This window comes from Sciurus carolinensis, chromosome 2 (assembly GCF_902686445.1).
Source record: "Sciurus carolinensis chromosome 2, mSciCar1.2, whole genome shotgun sequence".
Classification (NCBI taxonomy): domain Eukaryota; kingdom Metazoa; phylum Chordata; class Mammalia; order Rodentia; family Sciuridae; genus Sciurus; species Sciurus carolinensis.
The window spans coordinates 45,148,834-45,173,372 of record NC_062214.1 but is presented as its reverse complement, the minus strand read 5'-3'; the positions used below and the strand labels follow the sequence as shown (position 1 = coordinate 45,173,372).

General features: G+C 34.9%; 1 protein-coding gene across 1 annotated transcript in view; it reads left to right on the top strand.

Moving 5' to 3' along the window:
- Positions 1–24,539, top strand: part of Ralgapa2 (Ral GTPase activating protein catalytic subunit alpha 2) — a 302,869-nt gene that overhangs the window by 125,876 nt on the left and 152,454 nt on the right. The window contains 5 exon segments of the mRNA XM_047542031.1: positions 926–1,016; positions 2,392–2,568; positions 14,941–15,134; positions 15,927–16,025; positions 16,260–16,415. Coding sequence (XP_047397987.1) covers positions 926–1,016; positions 2,392–2,568; positions 14,941–15,134; positions 15,927–16,025; positions 16,260–16,415 — 717 coding nt within the window.

Genomic DNA, 24,539 nt, shown 5'->3' with positions numbered 1-24,539 from the left:
TAAATCACAGTGAGCTATTATCTAGAACATTCAGTTGTTCATTTTGTTAATGTTAGGTCAAAAGTCCTAAACCTCATGTGAAAGCCCACTGGCAGCTGCCTCTTTTAGAAGGTCTATGTTTCTTACCTTTTTCCTTCTGCATGTGGCTTCCCTGCATGGCCTGCTATAATCAGCTTCTTTTCCTGCACATAGAACTTGCTGATTACCACTCCGTGCTTCCTGCCTTGAGTCCCCTCCTGCCTTCCCTCTACCACTTCCTGTCTATTGCCTTCTTGAACAGCTCTCCTGTAACTGTCAGCCAATTAAGGTAACACTTTATTTTACATAATTTTCAGAGAGAATTGATTTGCATATTTTGCTTATGTAGTTATTTTGTGTAATTTGTGTCTGTTTTGTCTGTCCAAGCAAATTGTCAGGTTTTAGAGGATGCAGATTGCCTCATGATTTTTTAATCCTCTATATTTAACATAAGGTTCAGTGTTTAAGCAGTGCTCAGGAACGTCTATGGCACTTTTAACTAGAAAGACACCAAGTGGATCTTTTGTAGTGTGGAGGAGTTTGCACTAGTCTGAACACTCATCATATGTGGGTAGGTTAGGCCTTCTGGAGAATTATGTTTAGTGTGTATGTGTGCTTGACCAGAGGAACAAATAGGGCTTTAAAATAAATTTCTTCCATATAATATGGCATCCCTTCTTAGTAGATCCATTTTAATTGGATGTCAGTTGAAATGTAGAAGATAGAAATTAAAGTTTCATGTCTTGAGTAATATATAATTTAGTGATATTAATTGTTGAACATATATCTTTCAAATGGAAAACATCATTCAATGTTTTGTTGCTATTATTATTGTTTCTTTTTCTTTAGACAGTCTTATAAAATTTCAGCTTTCCTGTAATAAATGCAATATTTTTTTTGTCTGAAGATCTTAGTTCGAAGAAGCAGCAGCCCTGCTGAATTGGATTTGAAGGATGATTTGCAGCAGACACAAGGAAAATGTGGGGAAAGACAGAAGAGTAAGTTCCAGGAAATGTAGTCTGCATTCATCCACTGCAGGATTGATGTGTTTTGTTTTCTTTTTACTTTCTAACTATCTTATCAATTGAAGAGACATGGTTGTGAAATGGAATATTCTTTTTCCCAGAACACAGGATAATATAATTCTAATCCAGTTAATAAAACAACTCTAGTCATTTGCCTGTACCTGAGAGTCCTATCTTTCTAATCCTGTACCTTTCTCTATATGAGAACCACAGAGAGACTGAGGTTTAAGTGAGCAGATGCACCTAAAAGAAAAATTATTTTCCCTAGAAGGCTAGGAACACAAAGGTTCTGAGTACATTGATGTCAGTGGCCTAAATACTTTAAAATAAAATTTGATTGGAGTCCAGAAATAGGTTATCATATACTAAAAAATATAGTACTCTGTTTTCCTGAAGTTGGGTGCCAGGCCACCTCCTTCTTAGTGTAACATACTAAACAACACCTACACACCCAGGGAGGTTGTTGGTGAGGTGCGGAGGAGCCCTTCTTATACTCTATCTTCCCTCTGTTGGCTTAAAGTTCTGCAGAAGATGAAGTTTGAGACCTAACAGATTGGTCATATGGTTACTAGACAACTTTCAGTTCTTTGCAAGTAAACAGCAGATTAGAAGCAGCAAGACTGGGGAACTGCCAGTAGAAGATACAAAGAGCTTCCAGAGGGTGAGCACTTAGGAAGGTGGACACATAAAATTGTTAGGAAGTGATCAGGTGACTTTGAGGAGCAGGACTAACTAGGTTTGTTTTGTTTCAGACTAAATAAATAGCTTAGTAAGTCTTCATAGATCAGTATAACTATGATAAATTATTAACTTTAGTACTTAAAGGAGAAGATTTCTATAGTAGAAAATCTGTTGCAGTGAGATACTGAAAATCCCCAAATGGTCCTAGATGATTTATCCTGTTTAAGTGTAAACATCAAGTTTGAAGTATGTACATATTTAGCAAAATAGACTTGCGTTTGTGGTATAATCAGTTATCAACATCTTCTTCCACTTACCCTCATTTTGTAGGTGATTAAGTCTCAGTAGAAAACTTAGGACTTGACTTAACCTTTGGGGTGTATAGGAAAACTGAGCAAAGATCATTTGAAAAGAATGACACTTGGGCAATATGCAGCAGAGTTCATAGTATCCATGAGTGCTCTGTCCTTGGAAGACTTAATTTGTTGACCTAGAGTTCCACATGGACACCATCTGAACCCCAGTCAAGTTCTGCAGGTTCTGCCCAAGCCCCTGAGCAATTCCTGCTATATCAGCTGTTGAAGTATTTAGTTACTTGCATATTGGTAATTGTGAGCATTCTGATCTTCCGCTGTTTTCTCAAACTTTGGTTCTTCTGCTTTGCAAGGTGATAGTACCAGCAGTGACACAGCTCTAGGCTTTAACAATGAGGCAGAGCTGTCTATGAGCCCATGGCAGACTTGTGAGGAAGATCCAGAACTGAACACTCCCACAGATGTTGTGGCTGACTCTGATGCCCGCCATTGGTTACAACTGAGTCCAACTGATGCTTCAAACTTAACAGGTAACTAACCGTGTTTGAAAAAAGGCACCAGTGCAAATAGCTGGGAGATTCCCTGAGTTTCCTAGTTGTATCAACCTTAGCACGGTGGTGATGGGGGTACAACCTCCAACCAAACTGAAGTGGCATCACCAGCCACCTGTTCACTATCAGTCATGAATTTTTGGAGTCCTGTATGGAAAGGGTTCTGAAACAGCAATCAGGTGTGGGAGGAAGGCTGTCATGCTGATCAGCACTATCTATCTACCATGGGAGGAAGTGATGGTACTCATGCCATGCCTTTGCCATTCTTTATCAAATTGCTCCACTATGGGAATAGAGAAGTGATTTTTACAATTTACATGTGTCATAAATCCAAAATAAGTCAAGGAATTTGGATAGCTTATTAACTAATAATTTATCTTTTATTATAAGGTATTTGATGCAGACAGTGTAAATTGTGACATACATGTAGGTATGGTTCATAGTAATAAAATAAACACTGGTGACCTATTGCCCAAGGTAAGAGCTAAATTAGCATTCATGCCATGAGGTTCCCAGAGGCCCTTCTTAAGTACCCTTTCCTTCTCCTGGCATCCTTATTTGTTTTTCTAACAGTTCCCTTGATTTCTTTATAACTTTAACATATGTCTTTGTCTTCAAACAATATATCATTTGGTTTTGGTTCTGAATTTAAAAAATAAGATGTCATACTCTGTATTTTTTGCAACTTTTTTTCTTCAGTCTTTTTTTTTCTGAGATTGATGCTTGTACAATGTAGCAAACTTTCTGGATCTGTATCCAGGCTCTGCCAAGGAATTGCTGAGCAGCCTTGAGCTGATTACTTAGTCTCTGTCCTTAAGTTTCCTTATCTGTAAGAATAATGATAGTTCCTACCTTACAGAGCCATTGGAGAAATTGAATGAACTGGGGAAGCTCTCTGCAGTTTTAGCTATTCCCATCTACATGTGCATATATGCCTGCATATATTGTGAACCTTATAAAGGCTCAATTCTTTCATCTGTGTGACAGAGATGATGAGAATGAGGACACCATGGAGGAGCTGTTTATGTGAGGAGAGATGGGTGCTCTGAGGAACCCAGTGTGTAAAATGCTGACTAGAGCTATGACCTGCCTGGTCCACATTCACACTCAGACACAGATACCTTGTATGAAAAATACACCAGCAAACTAGAAAGCACATGCTAAGTAAAAAGTGTTATTAAAATGCTAAAAATCATCTAAAACTTATAAAGACTAATGGTTCACCTTAAATTGATTTTTTTTAACCAAGAAAATTTTAATTTTCCTGTGACAGAAAATTTTACTGATGTCTCTGATATTTTTGGAAATTCGTGATGGAGTAATGTTGAAACATTCATAAAATTAGCATATAAAATTGTTATTGAATAAAATTCTTTGTATAATAGATAATGATTTTGAATAGTAGCATTATAAATTTATATGGGATTTAATAATGTACAAAGAACTTTAAGGTACTTTTTTTGATTCTGAATAGTAAATAGGACAAATCTTTCCATTTCTTTTAGAGATGGGGAAACTGAGACCCAGAGAAATCATATTATCCCACTAGTAAATAAGTGCCAAAGTTGGCACTGACTTCCAAAGTGTTTTGGCTCTGTGTGCTCTTTTCTACTGCATTGTGGTTAAAATTACAACTGGAAAGCCCTTTGAACTACTTGGGAGTTTTGATACATTCATGGAATAAATGGCTTGGTTCAGTATACAGATTATCCAAGAGAAACTCACCATTATATTACTATAGATCCAAGTCTGAATCTTCCCTAAGTTGAATGTACTTAAATATAAACCAGGTTTACTTATTTTTATTGAAAGGAAAGAAAATTGGGTGATTATTCCTTTTGTCTATCCTTTAGAAAGATTAGTTTTAATCCCATTTCAGAGTATGCATTAGGCAGCTCAATTTAATAAACTTGTGTGAGGTAATTCATATGATACACTCTTATGCTGTGATTAACTCTTCCAAATACTTAGTTCTTTGAAATACTAATAGAATCAGAATGCTCAGTTCAATAGTTCATCTTGTCATCTGTGAAAAGGACAAACTGTAATATGATAAGGTTTAAGGATTATCACAGTTCTGAATTTAACTTTCTGTTCTTAAGAGAACAGTTTCTTCATAAATGAACAAAATAAAATTTGTGTTAGCCTGATCTTTAGGACATGCAAAGAAAGCAATCAAACAATTTTAGTGTATCTGTTTTTCACTGAATAACCCTACCAATTATCAAATACTTAGAATAATGAACTGCTTTTAAAATCTTAAATTCCTTCAACACTGGCCAGCTAAGTTTATTTTTATATTTGCTCACTTATTTAAATAATTTTATGTTTGTTGATTATAGTAGCTAAATTTATGGTGCATTGTTTTAAAATGTACCTGGAACTTGTTTTAATCAGATATATATTAAGATATGCAGACACATAATGATGATCACAAAGAAAAAGTTTATACTCAACAGATGTCTGGAAACTTGTTTCCAGAGGCCACATCATCAGGAATCTACGGGTTGGTGAAGAGGCAGAGGGAGCAGAACATGGGTAACAACCTTTCTTGTCATTTCCACCAGAAAACAAGGTCAGGCAGGGTCAGCAGATTTAGGATTTCTGCTGTGAATAATTTCAGTGGGCTCTGTAACATTAGGGCTGTCTCTTGTTGCCTGGTACCTGACTCTGGGGAGATAAGAACTAGAATATATTGACCTGATATATTAAAACTAGATAAAATAGGTAGTTGGAGGGAATGAGCTCCTATTGGTTCATTTACACATGAGAAGCATGCCCCCTTCCTCTGGAGATATTTGCTATCTCTAAGAATTAGTTAACCCTGAAAAGTGTAGTCCCTCCCTAATCAGCAAGGCCCCAGCTACCAGAGCAGTAAGAGTTCAGAAAATAAGAAAACATAGTTACTACATGCTTAAAGTTAGTTCTGTTAAGGTAATAATTTGGGAGCAGGGAATACTTATGGCTCTTAAACTACAAATCAGTATGGTTGCTGACTTCATCCCTTATTTAGTAGATAAACTTATGATGTAGAAATACTAATTTAGATGCCATGAGAAATAAAAACATGAATAGGTCATAGCCACTTTTGTCTTAAGAGGTTACAAAGAGGACAAAATACATTTATACTAATAGTCACAAATAATGTGATAAATGCTGTGAGGTTTATTTAAAGTACAGTATAATCACAAGTAGACTAATAAAATGGAATATAAGGTACAGAAATGAAACCACACAGGCATGGAATCATGATATATGGTAGAGGTAGCTTTCCAGATCTGGCAAGGAAAGAATGGACTGTTCAACAAATCCCTGTGGACAAGTATTTAACCATATGGGAAGAAAATGAAATAGAATATCTACCTTATACTATGTTTGAAATCAGTTCCAGAGGTCTAAAATTCTTAAATATGAAAAGGAAACTTCAAAAACTTTTGGAAAAAAAATCTTCTTAAAAAAGTGTCTGCAATCTCGAGGTAGAGAGGTTTTCTTAAATGAGAATCAGAAACAAAAACAAAAAACAAACCAACCAGAAAGTTAACCATAAGAAAAGTACCAATATTCAACCTCAGCAAGAATTAAAACTTTTTTAATTAGAGAAATTTTAAGAATTTCATGGTTTAGCTGAACTCCAAAGACTTAAAATCAGTTTTGATGCTCTTTCCTTTCCAAGTTCCTATCATCTCTTTTGTCAAGAGATGTTGCCCAAATGTTGGTTAGTTTGGAGGGTCTAGGATCTACCCCTGGTGGAATGTAAGTTCCAGAGGGGAAGCTTGTTGCCTGGCTCCTAGGACAGTTCATAGCTGTGGAGCAGCATTCAGTAGATACCTTGAATCAAGGCACACATATGCTCTAAGCTGCAGGTAGTTTTATTTAGCTAAATATAGCAATTATGTTTTAACCTCTTAAAAATAATAAATATGCAAATCACTTCAAAATCTCTTTTATTTAGTGTGTTTATCACAATCCTGCATCCAAATGTTTTTTATAATAATCCTTTTACCACTTTTGTTTTTAATTATAGCTGTACATGTGATTTATACTCTGCTATCTTCCACTAAAACTGGTTTTTGTAGGAACAGTTTGTCAACATTGTCAGTCATCACACACAGTTTCGGTATTTTCACCAGACTTTGATTTGTTTTGATGTCCTGACATATTATAAAGAAAAACAATAATAGTAGCTATAGTGGCATTGGTAGCTCACTTTCTAAAATTGTTAACATGAATGGTGAATATCTCCTTAGAGAGCAGACAAGGAAGGGTAGGCGAGCCCAAGCTATAGTGGTGGACAGCCAAATACCAACTTGCTGCTTCTCTACTTTGCTCATTGAAGTCCAGTCCTGATTTTTCTGGCCCTAGAATTAACATGTTTAACTAGAGCCTTTGGGTTTGTGTCTTTTGTTTAGTTGTCAGATTAAAAGAGAAATTCATGGGGCTGAGGATTTAGCTCAGTTGGTAGAGTGAAGAGAAATTCATTTTCAAAGACATAGGCTACATTTCTTCAACACACTCTCAAGCTTACATAGAATTAGAACCATATGAAATTGCCACTTAGTCATAAGTACCTATTTTGTCAACTACCAAGACTTACTAATTCATAGCTAAAATCTTTTCCATATTTGTAAATTCTTAAACTTTAGATTTCTTTTTAAAATAATGTATGTATTTGGGAGAAAGTTGATACAATTTTGTTTGTAAGAGTTCTTACTATAAATGGGAATGCTTTTTATATTGATTGTACTGGTTACATACATGTCAAAACATGTCAAAACTGATCAAATTATATACTTCAAATATGTGCATTTTATTGTACTTTAATTTTACCTCAATAAAGTATGAAAAATGAATAAACTAGGTTATAGCTCTCAAAATCTAGTCATTTCACCTCCAAACATTCTTGCATTAATACAGGAGCTTTGTGGGGGGACACCTCTTTTTTAAAAAATTTTTTTAGTTGTAGATGGACACAATACCTTTACTTTATTTATTTTTATGTGGTGCTGAGGTTTGAACCCAGTGCCTCACATGTGAGAGGCAAGCGTTCTACCACTGAGCTACAACCCCAGCCTGGGGGGTGACACCTCTTATCCAAAACAAACATTATTTGCTGGTGACCCTTTACATAGTTTAAATACTACATAACTTTCCACAGATCCATGCCTCGTACAGTTTTCTCTTCATGAAGTTTATGCACCTCTTGCAAAATTCAACTCATTTTTTCTTTTCCTTTGCAAAGACTTTTTGCTTTTTCCACATGCAATTACTTCCTCGTGTAGTCTTCCAAAGTTAGACTTATTAAGTGCCACTCATCCTTACAATTATTTACTCACATGTCTTTCCCTCACCAGACTAAAATCTCTTGGGGACAAGAAATGTGTCATAATTCAAACTGGTAACCCAGTGCATTGCTCAGGATGTATTATAGTAATTGTTATCTGCATCTGGAATGCTCCCTCGAAGTTTCAGGTTGAAAGCATGGTTCCCATTGCAGCAAGATTCAGAAGTGGGCCTTTAGGCAATGATTGGATCATGAGGTCTTTGACCTCATCAGTGGAAAATGCAAAAAAAAAAAAAAAAAAAAAAAGAAAGAAAAAGAAAAAACTAGAAAAAAGAAGTACATATTAAACCCAAAGTAACTAGAAGCAAGCAAATAATAAAGTTAAGAATGAAAAATCAATGAAATAGAACACAAAGAGAAAATCAACAAAGGCAAAAGTTGGTTCTTTAAATAGAATACAATTAATAAACCATTAGCCAGACTGATCCAGGAAATAGAAAAGAGGAAACATCAATCACCATTAACAGGAATGAAAGAGGGGATATCACTACAGATCCTACAGACATTGAAGTATTTTGTTGATGCATTTTTTTAGTGGTTCCTCTAGTGCTTATAATATACATTGTATCACATCTACTTCAGATTTATACTAAATTCTGGTAAAATATAAAACTATCACCCATTACCCCACTATGTCTCTCCTTTCTCTCTTTTTTAGCATGGTATTGTGATATATATATAAATCTGAAGTAGAAATTATACACACAAATATATATGTGTATATATACTTGTTATAAAAAATATATATGTAAAACAAACCCAACAACATATTATTATTATAATTATTGTTTTATATAATATACCTTTTAAAGGTACTAGATGAAAGACCACATATATACAAAATATACATATATAGTAAGTTCAGCGAATAAAGTAAAATAAAAATGCAAAAAAAAGAGTTTCTACTTTAATAAAATTATAATGTCTCCATATCACTCAATAATGACGAAACAAAAATATACTTGGACAGCATTCTAGCTTGCTAATGGTATTATGGTGGTGAATATGAAATTTTCTGAAATATCTCAAATCCCCATTTTTTTAATTACATGCTCCTTCACTGACAGACCCTCTACAAGTGAAGTGTCAGCAGTGGGATAATTTTGGGCAAAAACATTTCAATTCATTAAAATCATTTTCACAATAATATTAAAGAAATAGTTACAGTCATTTCAAAAACTTACAAAGAACTCAACATATTTTGATAATATAATGGGGACTATTGCCTGGGATTTCTATAATTGAGGCAAAATTTTTTTTCTAAATGTAAAGCAGTACTGGAACAGATTTTCTGGGTGGAATCCTTTCATAACTGAGGATCTGTTAATTGGCAGGTGGTATAAAAGTGCAACTGATGAAGTACTTGGTGTACCTTTACAGGGAACTGTTACTCTGGCAGTGCTCCTGTGTGATTGGAATACTGGGGCTAATCTCTCTTTTGGATGGCTGCATTTTCATGGTTGGGGTAGGCAACAAAACCAAACTGTAAATCAACTAATCTTTTTTTTTTTTTCCTTCTCTCTCAAGGGATTGAAAAAAAAAATTCTTTTGGAGAAAAAATAGATGTCATATTATGCTGCTGTTCACTTGAAGGTTTATGTTGATTCATAAGCATTCATTAGAAATTCAGTGTACCTTTTTCAGATTAACAGATGCTTGATACTATACTTACTTCACAGATTTAACAGTCGGAGGAGGAACCTCTCTCCTGAGGCCTTATAAAAGTCAGAGAGTGTAGAAAGCCCATACTTGGATTTTGATCTCTGTACCTTTAGTCCTTCCGACATGGCATGTAGGAATTCCAGTTTGGATATTCACACTTATTAATGTATCTCCTTAATTGAGTATATGATAGCTCTGTGGGAATTACAAATGTATTTTCTAAGGGACAGCACTCCTGTGGAAGGCCTTGCCACAATACCACCCTTACTTAATTCTTTGTTTTTGTGTCTTGGGATCTTTCCATCACTAATATAATAAGCATTTGGCAGTCATTCTTGGATCTGCTCTTCCTCTTTTTCAGATTCATTCCTTCTTGCTCATCGTTGCTCTTGTCATCCCTCTACTTGGGTTTCTCAGATCCAGAGATTGTGCTTTAGTTTCTTTGATGAGGCCTTAAAAAAATTACAATTGATAATTGCCTAAAAGTCAGCCCACCTCTACAAGCATGAAGTGAGGAACAGGATGATTTTGGAATAATTATGTTAATAACAAACAAATAGTGTAAGACAGTAAAGAGTGAAAAGAATGAGGGTCATGATGGAGATGGAACACAACCCATGGAAGACTCAGCAAAAGTCAAAGCAGAGGGGACTTAAGCAGAAGGTCTACAGTGAAACGTTAGGAATAAAGTCAAATAAGTCAGCAACCATAATGAATATAACAAGTTCTTTAAAAAAAGAAAGGAAGATCACTAGTTTAGTCTACCTATATGTATGTCAGTCACAAAATTTAAAGCAGAAATTATTAGCAATAGACATAGCTCTGAATTTATGTGAATTTCATAGCATCCAAATACATGAATTAAAATTTAACAAAATTATAAGGAATTACTGATAAAACCATAATCATAGAGGAAAATTTTAGTATCAACTGTCATTAATTAATGAGTTAAGCAGACATAATTATTAGTAATAGAGGAAACTTGCACAATACAATTAATCTCAGTTGAGTGGATATGTGTGTGTTGAACTTAATAATTAAGTTAATTAAAAAATACATGTGATTTTTTTAAAGTACACAGAATATTTTAAAAATTGATCAGTGAAATTGCTTATCTCAACAGACATCCATGATTTATAATTAAACATATTCTGTAAATTTGATAAATTTAAATAATAGCAGAAGTTACATCAAAAGGAACATAAGATATTGAAAACTTCAAATAAATTATTAAGAAGAAATCAAATAGTTTATTACAAAATATTTAGAACTGGATACTACATAAATCAAAATTGGTAGAATATAGGTGAAGTCTTTAATAGATAAAAATATGGCTTTAGGTACATATATTAGAAGAGAAAAATAATAGCTCTATGTGCCCTATTTAGAAAATGAAGGTGAGAACAACAGAATAACTTAGAAGTTAATTAATAAGAGATTAGGGCTGGGATTGTGGCTCAGTGGTAGAGCACTCGTCTAGCATGTGTGAGGCACTGGGTTTAATTCTCAGCACCACATAGAAATAAATAAAAATAAAGGTCCATCAAAACTAAAAAAATATTTAAAAAAAACTAAGAGACTATATGAATGTACTACAAAGTAAAAACAAAAGAGAGAACAAGCAAAACCCTTCTGTCTTTACTGAACCTTCAAATAAAAGAGAAACTTTATCTTTTCTATTCTATTCCATAGAAAGGGAAAGAAAGCTTTCTAACTTTTGTTACAATTTTGGGAACAATCAGAGAAGGTCAGTATGGTTTAAAAACAAAAGAATTAGAGAACATCTCACTTATAAGCATATAAGCAAAAAAAAAGTAAATAAAATACTAGCAATAGAAATCCAAGAATATTGGAAAAATATACATCAGGGCCAAGAGAAGTTCATTACAGGAATACAAAACAAAACAAAGCATAACGAAACCTATCTTGAGAAAGAGATCAGTTAGATCTCAATTGAGGAACTTTCTACAAAATACCTCACCATTACTCCTTTCAACTGTCAAGGTCATCAATAACATAGTCTGAGAAACTATCATAACCAAGTAAAGACTATGGAGACCTGACAATTATTTGTTATGGGTGAAATCCTGGGACAATGGTAACAAAAAATTAGGTTTAAAAACTAAGTAGACCTAAAGTGTTTAAATGTCCCTGGGTTCATTTCCTCTAACAACAACAAAAAAGTATATATATACACATATACATGTACATATATATGTGTGTATACACATACGCACACACACAGAAGCATTTTAAAATAAGCTAAAGAGCCAGGTACCATGGTGTGTGCTCGTAATTCCAATGATATGGGAAGCTGAGGCAGGAGGATCATATGTTAGAGTTTCAGTTTGGGCAATTTAGTAAGACCATATCTTAAATTAATAAACAGTGCTGGGGATGTAACTCAGAGGCAGAATGCTCCTGGATTCAATTCCCCATACCACCACCACCACTACCACAACAACAATGAAAGAAAAGAAAAAGAAAGAAAGAAAGGAAAGGGGAAAAAAGCCAAAGAAATGACTGACAAAGGCATTTTAAAAATCCTGTGAATGTATATCTAGTCAAAGATAGAGTGAACAAACAAGATAGCCCCACTTGTTCCCTAAATGCTAAACTGAATCCACATTGAGAGGATTTATATTAAATAAGAAAAAAATCACAAGGACAAAGATGGCAAGAAAAAGACCAACCTTAAGAAGGAGCTCAACTGACATGTGGCAAAGGAACGGGCACACCCAAGAATATCAAATCCTATGTCAGTAGTAAGCAAAGCCCAGTAACAGCAGAGAACTACAGGTTTTCTGAAAGGGTTAGAGAATTGCCTACACCAACCCTAATGCTAGGACTACAAACAGGAAGACAAAATCTATATGAGAACTTTTTAGAGTTCCTTTGCCCCCAAACTTCTTACCCCAGAGATGGAGAAAGTGAAGATATCTTGGGCCTGGGGTCACAAAAGCATGCTAAATGCTGAGATGCTGTCTTAAAAACAAAGGGATTAAATGAGCGTTTACATACTCTCTGAACAGGAGAGACTCTTTTGGGAGGCTTCCCTGGAATTCAAGTTCCAAAGTTAAACTTGTGATACATATATCTGAGTTTCTTTCAAGAACATGGTGAAACTCACTGGAGAGCATGCCTGCTTGTGAACAAAACTTCTTTGCAGTCCTCAACAAGTAGACTTGTCAAAGTCATTGAAGAAATGAGTCTAGAATTGAGGAAATAAATACAGGCCAAAAATAGGTATGTAGAGATATGAGTTCGTGGATGGCATTTAAATCTTTATGGCATTAGTCTGTATGAAATTGAGAAGGGAGTAAGGACAAACCAAGAAGAAAAGAGCCCTGGGGAGGGTATCCTTCAGTGTTTTCAGGTCTCTGAGATGAAAAGGAATCAGCAAGAGGAAAACCAGGTGAATGTCACACCTGAGGTTCAGAAAGGGCGTGTGATTACATGACTAATGATGCTGAGGGGTGGAAATTGAGCACTGCACAAGCAACATGGAGGCTATTGGCGGCCTACTCAAGAGCAATAGAGCAGAGGGAATAGAGTACAATGTGGGCTGCAGTTTTGACACATGAGGATAGAGACCAAACTTGGTGCAAAGTCTCCAGAGTCGGGATTTGGAATCCATAATGAAAAAATCTGAGCTGTTGGAGGTTTTCTAAAAGGATATTCTTGGTCATGGAAAAAAAAAAGCAGAGTTGTGAGAAAAGGGCATGAGCAGGAGTTGTTAAATGCTTCAAGGATGCTAAAAGAATGAAGAGCAAGAAAATACAAAATGTTTACTACTGTTGATTAATTTATAAATGCTATAAAATAAATATAGTTGTCACAATGCAGTATTCTGTTAAGTGTTGCCTGGGTGTTCCTGAGTGCTTTTCTGTTCTCTCTAAAACTCCAGAAACTTATGACTTTAGGAAGCATTAGTCTTGATCAGTTCAGTCTTCCCCAGCCTTTAGCCACCCTTAAAGCAATAGGCATCCAAAGAACAAAATCCTGTAATTTTAATGATATGAAATTAAATGTATCTATAAATCATTGACTTCCTCATTAGCCATTTGTTTCAATGTATTAAACTTTATAATTAAATATGTGCCTTGAAATATGTGCCTTGTGCCTTGAATTGCTAGCACATTCCTATCTCAGGGCCTTTGCCCTGGCTCTTTGCCTTGATGGACTGTGATCAGCTCTCCCACAGCTGCACAGCTCACTGGCTTGCCGTCTTCTGACTTCATTTCCATGCTTAATAGCTTTATTCATTAGAAAAAGGTGCATGAAAACCTCAGTGAGATACGACTTCATAAAACCTGATAGTACCTTTACCAGCAAGAATGTGGGGCAAAAGCAGTGCTCTTGTACTTCACTCATGGAAATACAAACTGGAACAGCTGCTTTGAAAAACAGTCTTGAAATTTCTTTACTTCCATTGAATATGTATTAAACATTCACTTATGAGTTAACCCAGGAATATTACCCTTAGGTATTTATCAAAGGGAAATAGACATGTATGTTCCTACAAAAACCTGTACTTGAATGTTATGGCAGCTTTTTTTGTAATTGCCCAAAACAGGAGCCAATCTAAATGGCCTTTAAAGGTTAGTGGATAAACCTTGGTACATCATAAAGTGGAATATTAATCAACAATCAGAAGGAAAAGACTACTGATACGACACAGCCTCATGGCTGAATCTCAAGCACATTTTGCTAAGTGAAAGAAACCAAATAGGCTACACACTAGGATTCCATTTAATATACCTTGCTGGAAGAGGCAGAGCTGTAGGGACAGAGAAAAGCAGTGGTTGTGAGGGACTGAGAACAGAGGGGACTGACCATGAAAGGGGCACTTTTTAGAGCAATGGGACTGTCTCATTTCTTGATTATAAGGACAGTTTACAGTGACTGCTTTATGATGGCATACACTCCTTAAAATTCCTTAAGCCCAATAAGGAGGAAAATTTCTTGTCTGTCAGTTCTACCCTCAATAAACCTGACCTAACAGCACAAACATTTCTCCAACAGTGAGGCCTTCCCAGCCATGTATTCCCAGGGTACCCATTCTGCTCAAGGTCCCGCTTGTCCCTTCCCCTGCTTCATCAGGATGGCCAGGAACTGTTACTTCATCCCTAGCTTGTTGCCTTTTGAGTGTCAAGAATCAAAATCTTTTTACTTTCTTCATCAATCCTTCTTTTCTATCATTTCAAGTTCTCAGCCAGTTTACGTTTGTTGTTTTAATTACTGGGGATATATAAAATTTCAGCATAGTTAATTGGCATTCAAGAAAAAAACTGCCATGATGAAATCCAGATTGTGTTTACAGGGTTAATTTGTGCATTTCTTCATAGACAGCAGCGAGTGTCTTGCAGATGACTGTAGTATAATTGCTGGAGGGAACCTCACTGGTTGGCACCCAGATTCTGCTGCTGTACTGTGGCGAAGAGTCTTGGGAATCCTCGGAGATGTGAATAATATCCAGTCGCCCAAGATCCACGCCAAAGTTTTTGGCTATCTCTATGAACTCTGGTACAAACTAGCAAAGGCATGTTCTTCTGTTATCTTTGAAATTTTCATCATTAATACAAAAACTGTGTTGCAGGTAACTACTGAACATATTCTGGAACACAAATTAGGCACTTACACAAAGTGCATTTGATTATCAAAGAGGAAATCATAATAATTATAGTTTGTTTTATAAATGTGAAATTATTTCATTTAGTGTAAAAGTAGAATATTTGTATAGGATATTAAAAGTAGGATATTGAATAGATTTAGTTATTCTTTTTATAAAATACTGGTTTTAGTGTACAAAGTTTGGAAAACATAGAAAGTACAAAGAAGAAAATATGCATCACCATCTCTTAGAAATAACTGATATTAATATATCATTTTATTTCTGTAGATAAAGACATTTTTATAAAACTAGAATCTTAGAGTACATCCAATTTTCATTCTGGTTTTTGTTTTGGTACTGAATATAATTTTTTCCTGTTATTAAATATTGTTTTAAAAAACATGATTCATATACATGCAGTATAACTTGTTAAACCATTCCCTAACATTTGGAGTTTAGGACCTCTCCAGGTACTAACATTCAAGGAAAAACAATATACTAGTTTTATATTTAAAATGAAACCACATACAGTAAGTCAGACATAATTCAGACAGACAAGAGATTTCACAACCAAAGAAAAAATTGTAACTATTATGCATTTTCACTCAACTTATAGAAATTTAATTAGGATTAACTATTTGACTATGAAAGACAATGTTGAAATATTGTTGTCATAAACGGACTGTTACCTTCCCTAAAATTCTCTTCTTTGTGAATTAGATACGGGATAATCTAGCAATAAGCCTGGATAACCAGTCTTCTCCATCTCCTCCAGTCTTGATCCCACCACTCAGAATGTTTGCATCATGGCTATTTAAGGCAAGTGGATATTTGTTTGTTTCTTTATTGCAATTTCCTCTTCCTTTCTGAAATTGAGTTTGAAAAATGTAATTGCTTAAGACTGCATGTTTTGAAGACAGACTGAGTTTTACTAAAGCCACAGCACCCTACATTTTCATAAACAACTCTTCTGGAAAACTGAGAAGTAAATGAAATGTTGAAATGTTCTGCATCTGGACTTGATTTAATCTGGAAACATCATCTCCTTGGCAGGCAACGACGCTGCCAAATGAATACAAGGAAGGCAAACTACAAGCCTACAGGCTGATCTGTGCCATGATGACCAGACGCCAGGACGTTCTGCCAAACTCAGATTTCCTGGTGCATTTTTACCTTGTGATGCACCTGGGATTAACCAGCGAGGACCAGGTATTCAGTGACCTCTTTGTCGTAATTGTCCATTAATAGGAAACTGCATATTATGCTTTACTGATATCAAGGTATAGGAAAATACATCAGAAATGTTTAATTTCTCAGCAGTTTCAACTCTTACAGAAACCACAGTAGTCTTTCAAAACTGTCAGTCAGGTTTTATTAAATCCCTGTTTTTTCCCTCCCACTGACTTTGCATCATGACATCTAAATAATTTAATTCTATGGCTGTATGATCTGATCTCTGCCTGTGTTGCCAATCACAAAATACCATCTCAACCAACCACTTTTCATATGGATTCAGCATTATATATTGCTTGAAACAATTGATTCTAGTCATTTAAATATGTCTGGAAACTATGATTTTAGTGATTGAATTCATTTTGTGAAAGATTTTACCCTTAAGTTGGGAATTCTCACATTTTTTGATGCGGAGTAATTTTATTTTCTCCCAAAGAAATTAAAATTAAATTGTGGAAAGTAGGAAAAAAAGGTCCCAAGCCCTCTAGCTACAGCCTTCTCTTTGTAGACCCTGGATTTAGGGATGTCATATGTGGCTAACTCCTGTCCTTGCTCCCTTGGGAAACCCTCAGCACTAGTGAGGGGAAGGAGAAGGGATGCAGGGACATGTGGACCTTTGACTTGATGTGGGAATATCAATCAGGCAAGGAATGTGTTTGATTTGTACTTTACAGAGATTATTTTGGACTCTATTGGAGGGTAGATTTGAAATTATGGCAGTGGTAGGACAGAGTAGAATTTTGGATCTGGAGACAGATTAAATAGGAAGTGGTCAAACTAATATAAAATTTTTAAATGATGAGAACTAAGATGGTAGCATTAGAGATGAGAAGTAAGGAACAGGAAAGATTTAAGAAATTTTAAGTCATTTCATTTTATCATTAGATCTTCTTGACCAACTGGAGATCTGGCAAGTATTTCAGAATTTACCCTTTAAGTTGCTCATATTTCTCAATGAATTGAATCACTTATTAACTACCAGGTAGCTCTCCTTTATGTATTTCATTTATCCTATAAATGTTTTATGCAGACATGGAGACCTTTTGATACCCCTAAGATACATTTAAGAGGTTATTCTCTTGATTAGCTTTTTTGTTGTTGTTGCTTTAGCATGTACCTGAACTTTCCCCACCCTTGGGCTCTGTTTAAAGATTTTTCAGCCTATTCTCTGATATATACTTTGAGCTTTAATTGCTGAACTTTTATTTAAGTTATAACCTTGCCATCCAGTGAGTTGTCTTTGTCATATCTGTTCTGAATTTAGACAACATCTGTATAGAAGGTTCAATTTAGACTCATGGTCACATTTATTTCCTATATAAGTGTAGAAATAAAGATGCGAAGTAGAATTATTTATACTTCCTGCTTAAATATTTTATAGCCATCATTGCAGGTAAAAGCATTTTTTTACAGAATGTTGCAAGTCAGGGTATGTGGACGATTAAATTAAGGGTATAAATGGGGAAGAAAATTAACTTCAAAGATGACATGATTCCTCAGTATAGGAACCAAGAGAGTAAGGTTTATGTAACAGTGCTTCACTTTAAAGGTGTATTTTGCAAAGATTTTTCATGAAAAAAAATTACTTGGAAATAACCAACTGTAGAATATTCTGATTTAATTAAAAATTTGAAGTTGGCTATAAATACTTAGTATTTCTTACTGTGTTTTCTAGAAAGTCACATAAATAGGTGTGAGTTTAGAATCACCTATTTATTTTAAGGCATGTTGGTATGAAAATGAAACAATAAAATCAGATGAAATAAGCATTTAAGAAATTAGTATGATTATAAGAATTATTTTCAAAAATATTTGGCATGTAGGAAAAGGAGTTTTCAAATTTTATGCTTAAAATTGTTTTCACATTTTAATATTATATCATGCTTTCTGTTAAGACTTAGTGACCTTTTATAATTGTAGTAAATACATAAATCTTTGGAGATAGTGCAGTACGAGCTGTAATCCCAACATCCAGACTTCTAAGATAAAGTGGGGATATCATAAATCTTTATTTTATAATCAGTCTATTGTGTAGGCCATTAGAAGCCTGGATTTTTATGTGAGTTTAATAGAATTGACTATGTGCTTTAACCTTAACAATTACTGGTATATATTTTAGAAGACCTGACTGTCTGCCAAACAGAATTACTCTAAATAAACTTTATTCTTTTGCCAAAAGAAAATTATTCATAAGAACTTTTAGTGAAAGAAACTTTTCTCATTTAAGTAAGAACTGTCTCTGGTTAATTAGTTTAACTTTTGGTCCACATGTCTAAATAGATCATGGTGGTTGTTTCAGAACTTATGTGTACTTCTGGAAACACATGCTATATTCATTATAGGAAGAAAGGAAAGCATTTACTGCAGAGAATACAGTTAAATTCAATTTTTTAATTGGCAAAGTGTGCACCTGTGGCTAGCCCCATCTCAGGGCTTGTTTCCATTTTGTGAGTTCTCAAAGAACCATGCTTACATGTATCCTGGAACTAAAGGGATTCTTTAATTCAGAGAGAACATTACAAATAAGTTCCTGTGTGTTCTAATGAGATAAGTAATAGCAAATAATTCTTAAAATTTTAACTCCAGTCTTGTCTTACAAATAAAATTGAAGGTGTGTTTCCTTCTTTTGCCTCTGGGTGGCAAACTTGTCTGCTGGACTCAGTTGGGTGGTGTAAAACTGCTACAAGACTGAGGATACCCCCCAAACACTTTGGTATATGTGGCAGGGTCATTTTACAAAATGCTTTTCTGAATCTGAGAGTATCAAAATTATGTCAACAGTGACCAATAAAATGTTGAAATATAAATAAATTCAATATTTTTAAACATAGTGGTGCTTGTCCTAATTGAAGACTTTGAGAAATTTTAAAACCTATATATAAAGTAGATGTCTCACAAATTGCCCTGTGTACAATAACATAGTCATGTAAAGTCCTGGCTTTATGTAATGTGGAAGCAAATTCATTGTAGAAATAAATCTAGTCATTTTCTTCTAAAAATTAATGCATATGCCAAACAACCAAAATTCAAAATGTAGTATGTTGTAAAAGAATTGTTTTTTAGTATTGTTTTAACCAGGTTTAGCTATCCTAATAACTTGATGATTTAATGATTAACACAATGACCTTATCAAGTAGTATTTCCTACAGTACAAATATAGTATGGGATTGTGACTTATTAGTGTGATTGAAAACATGCTTTGAATTGATTTTATTTTTTTCCTTGACATTAGTTTTTTTAATTTTTTAATTTTTTATTTTTTACAGACTGCATTTTGATTCATTGTGCACAAATGGGGAACATCATTTCGTTTCTGTGGTTGTGCATGATATAGATTCATAACATTCATGTAGTCATACATGTATATAGGGTAATGATCTCTGTCTCATTCCACCACCTTTCATACAACATTAGTTTTTTAAAAATTAATCCTGTTATTGGTTTAGAAAATAATTAGGATCATAAACACTTTGAAAATAATTGTAAATTATAAAGAAAACTCTGGGTGACTTCTAGGAGTGCCCAGCCTGCCCATGAAGGGATTTTCCTGTTGGCCTTCTCTGCTCAGCTGCTTTGTGTCTTGTGGGCTGGTGGGGACAGTTGGAGGGTGTTCATTCCCATGGCTTCCACAATGCCAGGCTTGGTGCTCGGGTCTGCATAACGTAGTCCCATTAATTCTTCTCTGCTATTCAGTTAGATAAGTATCATAACCCATTTTACAAATAACGAAGATTCAAAAAATATGGAGAACTTTTGTCTGATGCTACATATTCCAAAGGCTGTTGGAAATCACAGTCAGGTTTGGCATATTCTACTGGGTATGTTTTTTCATTGATTCACAGCTACTATGTTGGTCACACAGTCCTTGGCTTTATTCCTTCTTACTTTTTATTTTGCCTGGGCTCTGGCCTTGGTAATGCCGACTTCACAGTCTTCCTTATTATAGTACCTCCAACTTCCAACATGTTCCCATTGTTGCCTTCTCAGTCTTTCAATTTCTCTTCTAAAGCTGTTCTTGGTTGTTTTTAGATTTTCCTAATGGTTAAGCAACTTTTTCACCTCATTCTTCCCCAAAATATTTTGACATGAAAGCAACTATGATTTGGATTTATTAAAAACAGTTTCTATTAATTTTGTGATTATTTAAAACATATGGAAAGATCAATATGTGTGAAATGGAAAAGGACAGTTGAGGAAAGGAATTTTATTTTCATGTTTGTAAGAACATATATCAAAGCCTGGAAAGTTTTCTTTTCTTAAAATAAGTAAACTATTTTTTAACAATGACTTACAGATTTAATGTCTTAATGTAATTTGTCTGTTATACATCAAAGTTAAATTTTCTTTTAAATGCAAAGCTTACATTAATGCAACATTATTGTTGCAAATTTGCATATAGAAATTTTGGGAAATGTGGGTCTTTGTCATTTTCATCTATAGTGCTGTATTATTATATTTTGTATTGCACCCAAAAAACTTGAGTTCTCTCTCTGGTGAAAAGTGAATTATTGTTCTGCCCTGAGGCAACTGTGGAGTTACAAAATTGAACCATAGCAGCACAGTATTTAAGGTATAGTGTGATAAAATGTAACAGTTAAAAACATGGGCCTCAAGTCAGCTTGAGCCCCAGTCTTGACTTTTAGCTTTCCTTGACCAAGTCCTTGATATCCTACTTATAAAATGAGGACAATTACAGTACCCTCTTCAGAGGGCTGTTTGAAGACTTGAAGCGGGTAATACCCTGAATTTGGAGTGTGATATAACAGTCCTTACTAAGCATGCGCCCTCACGCCAACACTGAAGATAAGGGGGACTGCAGCTCCATTAACCTCCTATGTTTCATTTTTTCCAATAACTGAAAGTGTTAGGTATTTTTCCCACTTTACCCATCTGTTGTCTTACTTTTGAATATAATGATTTGACTAAATAATTAGGCATTATGGAATTTCAGAACATTGAGAGAAATAACCACTCCCCATTTTCTGAATCAGATATAGTAATGTTTATTTTGCCCTCGTATACTTATCCAGGAATATCTCCTGTGTATCTGTGGTCATCAGCTCACTCTCCACTTGCTTCTCATTCCACCCAAAGAGGGGAACTGAACTCTACATGGCCCAGACTCCTTGCAGCTAGTTGGCATCTAGCAGAGGCATCAACATGGCACTTGAAAATGGACATGAGGGTGGGAGGAAGCAGCATAAGGGAGCTGGGGTCTGCCTTGTGATGTGGCTGAGTATTTCTGCCTGACTCAGTTGTGGAAGATTGTGCTGGATTCTCTGGTGCATCTAGAATACTATTAGCCACCTTACTATAAGTCAAATATAACTCTGTTAGATAAGCTTTAAGTTCTTGTCTTCATAATCTCAGAAAATTGGATTTTGTTGTCTGCAAGTGAGACACTGACAGCCTGGACTTCTCTGCAAAGTCCTGTGCTGGACATTGGCAGAGCTTGATCATTTCTGGTTGATATTTTGGTTGCTAAATACACTTGTAACAGTAATTTAATTTACTTACTATTTCTTGATTTGGGCTACTTATTGTGCAGCCAAGAATATTCAACTTATTTTGGGAATGCTTTTCTTTTATTTAACTTCATATTTTAATGACTCTTTTTCACACCAGCATTAAAGGAAACATAATTTTAAGAACCATATATAAACGGTACTCTATCATAGAAGTCAAAGTAATTCATGAGATTTTTAACGGATGTTACAGCCTCCTCTCATGAGGTGTCTGACGGAATAATATAATAATAAACAGTCGTTTGTAAAAGATCCCATGGGGCCCCTCAGTGAGCGTAAGACTCTCATTGAGTTATGAAAGCAAGGTGCAGGGGTGATACTTGTAAATTGGCCATACCTGACTCTTTTAATAACCCCAGACAGCCTGTATCATGCAGTGATATGTAACAATTGCATCACCTTTTTTCAAAGAGTTGTTCTTTGTCAAAAATTTGAACTTATGACTAGAACCATACTTGTTAGATATGTATAACTTTCTAAATATATTTAAGGTTAAACAGAAATAAGTATTCAATTCTAGTGGAAGAATTAAGATGACAATTTGAGGACCTTGTTTATCTCATATCCCAGGAAGTCATTTTAACATGTGTCTCTAAAGTGCTTATTTTCAGCAAGTGATTTTACCAAGGTTTCAGTTATTGCATTTTAATTCAGTGCTAACAGAATAAAGTCATATTTGTGAATTTAAAATTTAACTGATATTTGGTAAACAACAATCTCGATGTGAATCAATAGATGAACTTTAAATGGCTAATTTTGTAAAATCTTCATTTAAAAAATTTTTTTTAAAAAAAATTTATGGGCTTCTATAGTGAGAAAGATCTAATCTTCAGCCTTACTCCTAAGATTTTTAAGAATGTGGTAACATATCTTTCAAGACTTTAGGACACAAAATGACTTCAAAATATATTTAGTAAGTGACTTTTATGTATGACCAGCTTCATATTGAAAACTCTTAACTGCTGGGAGCTAGACTCAGTTTTGTAACTCACTGGTCATGGGGCCTCTACCTGACCACAAGTAAGTTAAGAATGAATTTCATTCAAGACCTCTAAGACCTCTAAGACCCCTGAACGTTCCTGGATCCTCTGATTTATTTTTAGGCATTTTGTTGTTAGGGTCGTATCACTCTTCCCTAAATATGGCACAAAGTTTAATTCTTTTCTTGTTGAACATTTTCCCCATCACAGTAAAGACCTAGTCAGGTTCTCAGGGTATGAGACACATAAACAAATATTTGTAAACTGTCAATTTGTGCTAAGAACCAAACAAGTGATATGTACATTATGAAAATAGGACTGTGATGAACACACTTGTAGCTAAGTTGAGTTGAAAACAGCTCATGGAAGAGGACGGATTCAGCAGAACTTTCAGAGATAGAAAGGATTTAGACAGGACAAGAAGTAGGATGTAATTTCACATGACAAAGATACATCAGGCACTGTGGTGCATGCCTGTAATCCCAGCAACTTGACAGGCTGAGACAGGAGGATCGCAAGTTCAAAGCCAGTCTCAGTAACCTAGTGAGGCCTTAAGCAACTTAATGAGACCTTTTCTCTAAATAAAAAATAAAAAGAACGGTAGGTGTAGCTCAGTGGTTACGTGACCCTGGGTTTAATCTCTGGTAACAACAACATGAGACAAAGATACAAAACTTCTCACATCATGTTCAAGGTACAATGACTAGAGTAATTTTGCTTTAGTACCAGGTGTTTGTATGGAAATAATATTTGAACATGAATCCAGGCACCCCGTAGAGAACCTTGATTCAGGGTAGTTTAACAGGGAGCTATTAAATGTTTTTGAACATGACACTCAACATACTCAAAAAATATTTTAAGAAGCTTAAACCATAGTTATTATGTGGGGTGAATTATAATCATGAGAGAGTGATGACAGCAAGAACAGAAAGGGAATTGTGGTAATAACCCAGGGGCACATTAATGAGGGCTAACAAGGACTGGGACACAGATGGGGTTTGTGTGAATGTAAATGTATTTAAACGTGTGTGTGTGTGTGTGTGTGTGTGTGTGTGAGAGAGAGAGAGAGAGAGAGAGAGAGAATATACTCATATGTATGTATATAAATACACACATGGGTATTAACATATATGTATAGATGTAGTGTGCCTTTTTGTGCATATATAATAGTGCGTGTAAGAGAGAGAGAGAAAGAGAGAAAAAATTATTTGTGGCAGGTATAGTGTTGAATGAAAAGTATCCTGAGAAGGTAGAGCCTCCTGGCTCTATTGGCATTGTCTCTCAAAGCCAAAACCCCTTCAGACCTGCAATGGAGGAAAAGAAGGTGGGTTGGCACTATAGAGAGAAAGTAACTGTAAAAATTAACTCATGTCTTGACTTGTCCCTTACCTTGGACATGGTAGCACTGGGCAGACCAAGAATATACTTATAACCCTTTTGGAATTCAAAAAGTTTTTGTGTGCCAACTGTAAATTCATTTAGAGTTGTTAAAGTAGAACTTCTAATGGTTTCTGTCATTTGATGTTTTTATTAACCAATTTTGTTAATATTCGTTTTTTAAAGTAATTTTACACTTAAAAACAGCTCTTATTTTT